The sequence below is a fragment of the Leptosomus discolor genome, chromosome 7 (assembly GCF_034619465.1).
Source record: "Leptosomus discolor isolate bLepDis1 chromosome 7, bLepDis1.hap2, whole genome shotgun sequence".
In the NCBI taxonomy this organism is placed as follows: Eukaryota; Metazoa; Chordata; class Aves; order Leptosomiformes; family Leptosomidae; genus Leptosomus; species Leptosomus discolor.
In genome coordinates this window covers 19,251,762-19,263,223 of record NC_141397.1, presented here as the reverse complement: position 1 = coordinate 19,263,223, position 11,462 = coordinate 19,251,762, and the positions used below count along the sequence as shown (strand labels likewise).

Genomic DNA, 11,462 nt, shown 5'->3' with positions numbered 1-11,462 from the left:
AGAACAATCTGACAGAACTGTAAAGACAGCCGGAGATGGGAGGGCAACCTTTTATTTCCTTGTTTTAAAACAAGGCTGAGTTACTGCCAAACCACAGACTGACCAGCAGCATCTGTTCTGCTGCCTTTCAGCTGTTCTCCCAAATGTTAGATTGCTTATTTCTTACCAATGGCGAGGTAATGCAGATGTGCTTGGAAGAAGGAAGATGCTACAAATCAGGCATCACACAATCACGCCTTCTGCTTCTGGGTAAACGACTGCAGCAGCTTGAGCTTCTCCTGGTGCCAGAAGGATTCACGGCAACTTCTGTATTTTGGAAAGATGGCTGCTGCTCTCTGCAAATACTGCAGCTGCCTCCATTTCATCCCAGCAGAGGCCCTACGGTTGGCTTAATGAATTTCAGCTGGAAGGATGTTAAGTAGCTGCTGTGGCTTCATCACAGCAACTTCATGAGGTCAGCAGATTTGCATTATGGAGTTTGAATGACTGACTTTTATCACTAGGACTACAAGTAACATGTTATCAAGTTAATCACAACAGAAGTGACACAACACCCTTAACACAAAACTTGAATTAACTTTTATTTTCCCCTACAGTCAACAACTGGTCTGCATTGAGCTTTAAAAGCAACAAAATAAAATGAAATCTCCAAACGACAGGGGGCCAGAAATCCAGATTTAATTACCTTTGTGAAAATGTTGCAGCTGTAGTATTGGTCTGTAGAAACCGTTTGAGTCAAAAATGAGTTCATAAATCAAAAAAATATTCTACACCTTGGAAAAGAAGTCAGCAGTAACATTCTCACAGAACACTGTAAATTTACATTTTCTTCATGAAAGGTACATACTATTCTGCATTTTACATCAAATTATTGATGCAAGTTTTGCTTCTATAAAAAGTTTAAACCTGTGGCAGGAAAACAAACTGCAAAACCCTTTCATTTTAATTAAAGAAAATTTTCAAGTCTGTAGAAAGTTTTCCTATAGCTGGAAAGTGAACATGTTCAGTCTCCATTTATATTTTAGTGCATTTAATCTGACAGTTTTCACCACTTAAAAAAAAAACCTCAAACAATATAAGAGACAGACAAAGCAAATAGCACTATAGCAGGAATTTCTTCAATGGATTTAAGCACTAAATAAAAATGCAGAGAAACAGATTTCCAGAAAAACTTGTACCCTCACACAAAAGGCAGTGAGGGGGGTGAAGAGGTTTGCAAATCCTCTACCTCTGATAGCCACAGAAAAGGGTTTTTGTATACCTGTCAACCTTTTTTTCCCCCCCATTAAACAAGCTATACTTGTTTTACCAATGTAAACATTTACCTAAAATAGTTTAGTTTCTGTTGTGAAGCACCAGCCACTACCTGGTGCTCAGCTGTGTGTTACTATAGCGTCATTCATTACTGTCGATTCAGATTTTTCAGGAGGATACAAATTTAGCCCTTGTATCTACGGTGTGCAAGATTTGCCTTGTCTACCTTAAGAAACGAAGGTGTAAGGCAGCACCACTGCAACCCCATGTGAAACAAAAGCAGCTCGTCCGATCTAAACTAGCATCCAATTAATCTGTCCTGTTCTCTCTTGTGGAAACGGCAGCTTTGCTTCTTACACTCCAGATGAAAACCAGCCTGCAGCAAGAGTAAAAGGACACTGAAAGAAACCATTAAAAAATAATCATGGGAGTAACTTATTTTGAAAGCTTAATTTTGGAGAGCTCTGCTTCCTCTTTATTGTTGAAAACAAGTCATTTTTAGATTTCACCATTCCAGTTTACATATTGCTGCTATTCAGCTGAACAGTGTTTTCCAAAAAAGATTGACAAGTATGCATGTGCCAAGGACCAAATTACCAGGTTCTTTGGTGCAGTCATTCCAAATTCTCAACAGCTTTGAAGGATAATATGTACCAATAAAAAAAAATGCTGCTCGACTTGGATAGCAGCTCTGTCTTGCTTCACATTACAAATCTAAAACAGCTGTTCTCAATAAGCCAATATTTTTAATCAGACATTGCCTGAAAATTTTGTACAATAATCTGGACCAATGATGGTTCTGTACCCTCATGTTGCTGTGAAACATGACTTGAGCTAAAGGCAAAGACTGGTTATCTCAAGGACAACTGCTTCGTATTAGCAATCAGAACAGTGTATTTAAACTGTCTTCCTGTTGGGTCTCTTGCCTTTCTTTAAAATTAGTTTATTCTTAATGTAGCCACGCTTCCTTTTGGAGGTCTAAAAAGAAAAACAGAATAAAACGTATTAGTTAATGATTTAGTCTTGACCGCGGTTTAATGATGTGCATTTCAATGCCTGATCTTTAGCTTGATTTTAAAGAAGAGCTTAAATGGTAAACCCTCAGCTATGTATCCAGTTATTAGAGCTAGGATTGCTAATTCATGCCCAGCATTTGCTTTTGCATAAGATGTACTTTTGCAAGCCCTATCTACCAGATCTGTAGAATTGTTTTCAAAGCTTGTGCTGAGGCAGGAGTAATAATTAACCAACATGATAAAGCTCTAATATGCCCAAAGAGCAGGAGTGGTGGAGAGTGTCAGTTTTGTTTGGAAATACCTTCTTGCATCTTTCACACTATTTGATTCTCCAAAGTTAGCAAGATGACAGAAGTATTTGCTCAAAGCAGCATTTTTCAAAAGTAAGAAAGCGAGAAACTGAGTAATTGCATTTTCATCTTTAGTCCTCTGCTATGGGGCTGTAGGCTCGTTAGCGCTTCTGCTCATGTGTCTTTATCAGTGTATTTTAGATACTTTTTTAGAGGTACTAATGGGGGAAGCATTAATGTTACTCTTGGGTGGTATTAACTTCAGAGTTGTATAAATCAGTGTGTGGCAGGTAGAATTGTACATTCAACACAGCTGCCACAACAAATGAGGCAGCAGGCAGCTCCCACACTTGCTGCACTTCGCTCTGCTTACCAGGAGGCTTTATTATGTCAATTAAATATAACTTTTCTCTTTTTAATAACAACAACAACAGTATTATACAGTGAGAGAGATACAAACTAATACATAATACCCAGACATTTAGATCTCTGAGCTTGAGCAATGTCCTTCCTAACATGGAAGAGTGAGAGGAGGTAGACTGAATTTGCAGTAAGGAAGCAACTGCTGAAAACCTGTGGCTTCTAAGGAGCTGTCGGAATGCATTTAAGAAATCCCAGTTTAGACATTCGCCCCATGCTCTTTACTGGTTCTTCGATTTCCTAATGAAGTAGAGCCTGTTTGTTCTGTAAGAGTTGGCAATGGATCAGAATTTGCATCAGCTTTTACCCTGTCTTTAGACAGAGAACAGACACATCCACAGCTTAAGTGGGGTCAATGGATCTGTCATTAATAAATACAGCCTTGCTTGTCACTTCAGATCAAAAAGTTACACTGCAAGTGTATGACAGGCACTGTAAAGCTTGTAATTTCCTTTTGTGGCAACTTCCAAATACCTTATTTTATGAACTTCCAAAAATAAGCATCTTTACCCTACCCTCTAACAGTCTACTTGTATTTCCATGACACAGCCTTAAGTTTTCTGCCTCTGCTGATGTTGTTTGTTATACATTTGTTTCTGACAGGATTCTGGAATTCCTTTTGCAACATAGATTTGAATATATAGAAAACTGATGTTGTGAAGGAGGGGGCTGCTAAGAGTCTCCCCAACTCCTCTGGTAACGCACTTCTTAATAGGCTGAGGTAGCACGCCACTTTTAAAACCATGAAGATGACTTCAAACAGTAAGCAGCCAGACACTAAAGTTCCGTCAACGAAAGTTTGATATTTAATTTATTTCATACAAAATTGCCACTTTTAAACTTGTAGGCATCACTACTTTCAAACAAAGTCAGAAAGCAACTTCCACATTATTTACTTAGTGAGCCATAGTTACTGAAACATGAATTGATGTACTTTAGAGATTATACTTCCAGTTACATGAAGACTTAAGAGTTGTAACAGCCAGTGACACATTCTATTTCCAGTTACCGTTCTGCCTAAAAATAAAAAAAATCTAGCCTTGTGTCTTCACATGCTTTTAAGTTAAGCAGACAGTAAATTAACAAGTATTACCAGCAGGCAGGTCTGATAGTGGACACTAACATGGACAGTATCCGTAACATTCTGGCTAGTGGAAATACATAATTCACCAGCTATGTGATTCACTGTTAAAAATAAACTGCCATCTCCTGCCCCCTCTCAGATACTTCACTGGGAACCCACCTTCTTTGACAAATACTTCTGTTTTGGTACAATGTTGGTTACTCTAGGTTTATGATCCAATGTCTCTCTGTTGTCTAGTTGTTTCACCTTGTATATTCTAACAAGCCAGTGCTCTGAGGTAAAGGCTTCCTCCAGATGTTTAAATTTAATGTCTTTGTTGCCTATCTCAGCATTGCGTGTACGATCGAATCCTGGGGGTGTCCGAAAATCCAGCTACAAAAAATTAAAGTTGCATATTAGTTAGAGACAAAACCCAAAACACTTCATCACTGTAAACTGTGGTACTTCGTACCACAAGGCAATGCTTTCAGCTGGTCTAGCCAAAGGACAATACTTCCCTTGCATTGGTTATTGCTACACCGAAAACCACTCTCAGTTCAGTTTTACAACTGATAGAGACAAATTCATTTTCACTCCTACAGCTGTCATAGGAGGTGGCATGTAATGTCTCAACAGAAATACCATGTCTGTGTTCAGAGAAGAAACTACTCAAGTGACAGTCCGAGGTGTGGCAGCCTGTGGTGGCTTTTTAGCACAGCTGCTCCCTTCAGCGTTCTCTTCTGCAGCACAGTAATTTGCACTTCCATGGTTTTCCATACAAGTCAGAAGTAGTTCATGGTTATCAGTTAAATCTGACCCTGTGTTACAAATAAGATCCACTGGCCTCAGTTTTAGCTGAATAAAGGATTCTTGTGCTAACCCATCAGAATGCAGGGTGCTTGGCGGGGGGCGGGGGGGGTGGGCAGGCACAGAACAGGGAAGCGAAAAGCAAACAAGGCACCGTTAGCTACCTACATATGCTTGAGGATCCACGGGGGAGTGCCAGCGCTCTGAGAATTATGCCCTTGTTATGTAAGTGTAGTGCTGTTTAATACACTGATGTGACTTTTGGACAGAAATCAGGTAGACTCTGACAGATACTAAATCGTCAATTAACAGTTCCACTTCTGCGTTGCTGTTACAAAAAAACAGATCTAAAGCTCCCCGCAACATAACAGTTAATGCTTCAGCAAGCGCACTGCATAGTGGAATTAAGATGCTCGCCTGGGGCAATGTAAAGGACAGCAAAAAGCTAAGTGCAAGGGTAGGTTAGCAGTAGAAATGCTTTTTTCTAAAGGTTATAGACAGTAGCCCATGCCTAGATGTGTTTTAATTTGTAAAGCTGCCTCTTACCTCCAATTCTGCTACTACAAGCAACACTCAATCTAAAAGATGGAAAATACATCAAAATAACATTGTTTTCTCACATTTTGATTAAGATTCAGTAGAAGGTGTAGCACTAACCTGCATCTCTCCAAATCTGTAATAGGACATTTTATACATGAGGCAGTTCAGCAAAGTTGGAGAACCTGCCTTGTCTACCCGGAATTCTCCCTGAGGGGTAAAGTAATCACTTTCCTTTAAAAAGAAAAGATACAAAGAGTCAATATAAACTAAACCCCTATTTAAGGTCATTTGTCATTCCCTTGTCCACAAAAAAAAAAAATTCCTAAAGAATCTAAACTCACTTTTCAGTTTAAAAGCTGATTTAAGCTAGTCCTATACCAGAAGGTGATGGTGCTCATTAAAGGTAAAATAGTTACAAACTACCTGGTTGTAACCCAGACCCCAATGGACCAATCTTCCTAAATCCATGTTACTGTGCTGGTACAAGTCTTGCCACTTGTACAGTTACTTGCCACAGTACACAGTTACTGGAAAACTGAGCTCCAAATGTAAGAGTAGTTGGGCATCTATCAAAGTTATTCTTCAGAAAGGTGAAAAGCACTGTATTGTTAATATACAAGGTCTGCAATGTTACCATAAACTTCATATGCGCACAGTGTTTAAACAAAAGATTTCTGCCGTTTTCATCTCGGTACAAGATGAAACTATGCACGTGGGCTACTCCCTTAAGCCCGTGCTTAATATCTACAAGTTTTTGTTAGGCTTAAGAAAATATTACTACAGACTTCTGCAATCTCTGAGATGTTTGAATAACTTAAACTCTACATAAGTCAATATTAGGACTTTAACTTGTCTCCAGAGTTAGAAGAAATTTGTAATGCCAACTATTTAAACAGTCTGAACACTCCTACTTTTTTAAAGTAGGATGGTGCACAGTGAGACACACACTCAAGCATTACAAAAGGTACCCTGTACTTTTAGTATCATGCAAAAAAAGTGAAAGCTTTTGAGGTTACTGGCCTTTCAAAACCATAAATGTTGAAAGAAACTGGGCTACAGGATTCTGCACTCCTGCTGTTCTAGGAAAACAACCCATAACATTTTTCAAATAAAATTGCAGTAAGTATTAGAGATTTCCCTCCACTCTAATGAGCACTACCAGAAAAGCAACAACATAAATACAGGTTTAAAAAAACAACAAAGAAAGTGGAGATGAATACACGGAAATACAATATTCAGCTGCTTCAGTTTTCTTGTGTACGTTTCCACTTACCCGAATATCTTTGGGATGTTCCCCCTCTGCTATTCTCACCATCCACAAGAACTTATTAATATCATCGCCAGAGTAGCCAATGACACCACCAAAAATAATCAAAACATAATCCACATCCAGGCTTCTCATGATCTCGTATGCTGCTGACTCATTTGATGACATTGCCTTTCCCACCTGTATCATAGAAAAGATACCTGAAATACTGCAGATCTGCAGATCAACACCTGACAGACTAGAGCCTAAGAATATATAGTTGCCAACCGAAGCCCACATTTTTGTTCTAGATAAAGAAAATCCCTTGTGAATATTTAGAAACTCAGAAGCCCAACCTAAACTGAAATATTTTCTCCTCTAAGAGGAGTGCTGCCTGTTGACATGACTGTTTGGAGTATAAAATGAAGCAATAAGGATTTTCCTTTTGTGGCACCTACCAATTTTTCCAGTCATGGGTGTATTGCCAAAAACTTAAGTGTTGCAGAAAATAGCTAATTACAAATTATTTCAAACCTTTAGACACAGCTGAAAGTGAATAAATTATTTGAAATGTTCGTAATTTCTTGGTGGGTTTTTTTTTCCCCTTGAGCTCTGTCCTTCACTAATGAAGCAGCCATGCTGCCTTGTGCTCAGGAGCACACAGGCACCCTCAGCATTGAATTCAAGGTAAATTTATACAAAGAAAATACCAGAATAGAGACATCCTTGAGTTAAAAGCAAAATATAGTTTGGGCCTTGAAAAACTTCTTAAAGCTGTATCCAGGACCTCTTCCATACTGGTCACTTCCCACACTTAAAGAATTCACTTTGATTAATAACTGGCATTCAGTTCAGTGGTTTTGTTTGCTATGGAAGCTCTTGTACTTAAGGCATAATAATGTATCGCTGTAGTAAAAGGGAGTAACTACAATATAAATAATATTGCAGCCAAACTGGTAACATTCCGTTAAGAACATAATTAGAAAACACTAAGCTTAGGCTGCAATCTGTCAAAAAGACTGAGAACCTCAGCTTCTTGGCCAGGAGCCTAATCAATGTGAAGTTATTTGGCAGATTTCCATTTCTGTGCAGGAGGAATTCATCTGGACATATCTCCGGGGCATGCCTCACTTGGAGCACAACCTCAGGTGTTCACCACAACACACATTTACTGCTTGGGTCCTCCTTGATGGAGCATTCATTCCGAAATGGAACCTGACAGCGCCAGTAGACATCCTGGAGAGAATTCTTTATTAAAAACCATCAGTGCTAATTGCTGTAATGCATATGGTTACTGTGCTTATGGAACACAGATGAGTTCCACAGTCTCTCTAGTCACATGATGCACAATGTCCTGCAGGATCTGTTGGTTTAGATAGAGTATCTGCACTGCACTTCTACCTCTTGTAGAAGAGGGAGCACACAGAGCTATTGGAGTTGAATGTCCATCAAAACACACTAATGCTGTCAAGTCAGCAAAGAAAATAAGAGAAAAGTGCTTTAGAGTACATGGGAAGGTGTGTTGACCAATATTGACACCAACAGTACCATTTCCCAAGCTTGCTTTCGGCTGACATGAGCTCTCTGCCCCTGTCAAAAGCACGTACATATGATTCCCCCTTCCCCAACACGTATTTTTTCAGGAGTTTGTATGCTCAAAGCACAGCTGGATTAATTTGTTGATTTGAACACTGCTTGTCTGCAGATGTGTTCCAACTGCTGTACCAGCTACTGACACAAGACAAGAAATTATCCTAATACATTCCTCAAGCCCTTCCCCTGTGTAGCAGGACATTGGTCTTCTGGGAAGAAATGGCCTCTGAGTGATGACCAAGTTGCCAAGGCGGTGCCCCTGCAACCACTGGCAATGCTAACACCCTGCTTTCAAGCACCTGCACAAAGCTTATACGTACTCTTCAGAAGTGAAAGAAATGAAATGTACAGATGTTTTGTCTAACTGCAAATTTGAGAAGACAGAATCACTTAAAATCTGCAGCACTTCCATTGTTATTCATAAACTAATTTCAAAGATGCCTCAATATTTGTTGTTCCGTTTGGTCAGTTTTCACATGCCATTCAAAAACCCAGTCAGCAAAGACCCTGCTGAACTGAAATGTTCCCCATTTGGATAGTGCCGGTAAGGCAGTGGTACCAGCTAAGCTGTTGTAGCACCAATCACAAGGGCAACAGTTACATTACATTTTGTCTATCCTCCCACAAAGAAAAGGAGAGAAACTGAAGTGGAAGTGAAGCTTTGAATACTACAAGTAAACAAAACAGAAACTCCAAAATTGATCCCTTCCAGCCCCAAAACTCTGTATACTTGAGTTCTAATAAATGCAAAAAATATGTTCCTTCCACCTCTGTTTCCCACTCTATGGAATTTTTCCTTAATATCATACTATCTGTCAACAGACATTTACAATTTCATACTCAACTGCAATGTAAACATTTTGGTGTTTCTACTCCATAGCAAATTGCCACCCTTACCAGGGCTATGTGGCTGTTGTTCCAGGTATTGTTATCAACCAAGGTTGTCCGGTTAGCCATTCCTGCTATCTGATAACCATAGTCCCACCATGACATCACTCTGGCATGCTCATCTGTGTTTTGTCTCAGCCAGTAGTAGGCTTCTCTGAAGTCATCTAGGATATTGCGAGTGCTGGAAAACAGCGTTCATTTTAGTCACATCGGTACAAATGCTAGCAACAAATTAATTGCACCATGGTAAATCTGGGCTTGCAAATAAGGGTTTTCTTACGCATTCAGCTCCCTTTGAGGGATCAGTCACCGGCAGTCCTAAGTTTGAACCCACCGACAGCTGAACAGCCAGAAGCTGAACCACTTTTGAAGACGTGACTACATGCATTTCCAGTCAAATATATATTCATAAACAAGTTTTCCCAGTTGACTCAAAACCTTTTTTTTTAACCATCATCTTTATTGGCTTTGGATAGGATTGTTTTTGTTTGTTTACTTTAAGTATTTCCGAAAATGTATCTTTTTGAAAATTAGATTATTACGGATTTTTTTTCAGAATAATAAGTGACTAAAAGAAGGTAAAGCAAATTGCTAAAGCAAAGGAAGTAGAAAAGCTTTTGCCCTTTAATTACTTTCAGACCTGTAGACCTTACTTACCCGTCATGGTTATAGGAAGCGAGAACAACGCTGGGGCTGGAGTATGCATTGCTAGTTACCCACGTACAGTGAACAGCAAACATCATCAACAGCATCAGCATCAGCATAGTAACAATGTTTTTGATATTGGGACCCAGTCCTTCTTCTGTTTTTTCCTGCTCAGATACATGTTTTCTCACTTTGCCTGCCTAGACAAACACAAATATACCTGTTATGGCAACTTTTAATCACCCTTGACCATAGAACCCATGCCTTTTTCTTCCCCACAGGCACCCCATAAATGCTAGGGGATACTATAAAGCTAGAGCAAGTTGTAGTCTAAATTAACTAAGTACGCACAAGAATATTTTGACAATCCAGCAACTTGTAAAAATGGATGATTCCTTGAAAGCCTTTTTCAGAAGAAAAACTATTACGTGAGGGTCAATGCATGACTTCCTTGGTTTGGCTCAGTATAATGATGCCCTTTTATAAGGCAGGGTGGAAAAGAGAAAGGCACAGATATTTACTGTGAGGAAAAGGGGGAAGCCTGAGGCTCATGCAAGGTCAGGGTCAGTATAACAAAGCCTAAGAGATTAAAAAAAAAAAAAGTACCTAATTTTCGTCACAATGAAGAGAGTATGAGAGTATGCAAGTTTCAAATAGAAATACTTTTTCATAAAACGTTATTTTTTAATTTCACCATGTCTTAGAGGAAATACAGGAGGGAAACCTTCAGTGACACAGAACTGCTATAACTGGTTAAGGAGAGCGAACAAGTGTCTGCCCTTGCTTCTACAGAAAGCTGGGTCAACACTGTGCCCTTCCTTTAGGTTAAAGCCTCATCACCGATCAAGGTAGAAGGAACCACTTCTACACAGACCCTGATTCTTTTTTCAGGATATCAGTTACACCTTATTGGAGAACATCAATACTTGTCCTAAATTTAAATACTTGTGATTCAGACCTCTAGTGGCATTTAAAATATTCTGATCAAAAGAAGAAAAAAGAAGTATAAATAAGCTGGTTTCTGCCTTCTAACTTTTGCTCCCTCCCCATACCTTATCATACAGGTTGCCAGGGTTCCTTTTGTCATCCTCATCACTGCTGTCCTCTATTGGTGGATTTTCCCTCTTCATATCATCCCCCAAATAACGCTCAAAGACATTGGAGAAAGCAATTGCAGACAGCATACAGACCACTGGAGTCAAAGTGAGCATCAGTCGAACCATCACACCAGCAAAGTAAACGGCGCTGATTGCGTACAGAGCAACTGCAAAGAAACAAATCTACTGATGACATTTAGAAAATAACACTCACTCTAACTGCACAGATACATGCTCTCCACAAAACTACTTCTGGAAGTGCGTTGAGCATTTGTGTATATGAAGACTTGAGTATGCATCTTGCATTTCATTGCTTTTTAATTTATAGAGATACAGTCCAATTAATGTTTATCCCTTTTAAGCCTCAAACCCTTTCTGAAGTTCATCTTGACAACTGTTAACAATAACACAACCCATTTTCATATTTATTAATAATGTGTCAGAAGATACACTATTAGTGAAATTTAATATCACACACCAAAAATACTACTGGAATAACAAGTAGCTTCATTTGATTAAAAAGGTCAAACAGCCCTAGACCAAACAAGTTACTGAAACTGAAAAAGCAAAAGGAAAGGTTAAAATTTTATATTTACATGAAAT

At 39.1% G+C, this 11,462-nt stretch overlaps 1 protein-coding gene across 2 annotated transcripts in view; it reads right to left on the bottom strand.

The window, feature by feature from the left end:
• Positions 1 to 560: 560 nt before the first annotated feature.
• Positions 561 to 11,462, bottom strand: part of STT3B (STT3 oligosaccharyltransferase complex catalytic subunit B) — a 53,855-nt gene continuing 42,953 nt past the window's right edge. For both annotated transcript variants that reach the window (XM_086468721.1, XM_086468722.1), the window contains 7 exons: positions 10,815 to 11,026; positions 9,775 to 9,962; positions 9,127 to 9,298; positions 6,664 to 6,837; positions 5,508 to 5,621; positions 4,224 to 4,436; positions 561 to 2,232 (listed from right to left, as the gene is read on the bottom strand). In XM_086468721.1, coding sequence (XP_086324847.1) covers positions 2,152 to 2,232; positions 4,224 to 4,436; positions 5,508 to 5,621; positions 6,664 to 6,837; positions 9,127 to 9,298; positions 9,775 to 9,962; positions 10,815 to 11,026 — 1,154 coding nt within the window. In that variant the 3' untranslated portion in view covers positions 561 to 2,151. The remainder of the gene's footprint in view (positions 2,233 to 4,223; positions 4,437 to 5,507; positions 5,622 to 6,663; positions 6,838 to 9,126; positions 9,299 to 9,774; positions 9,963 to 10,814; positions 11,027 to 11,462) is intronic.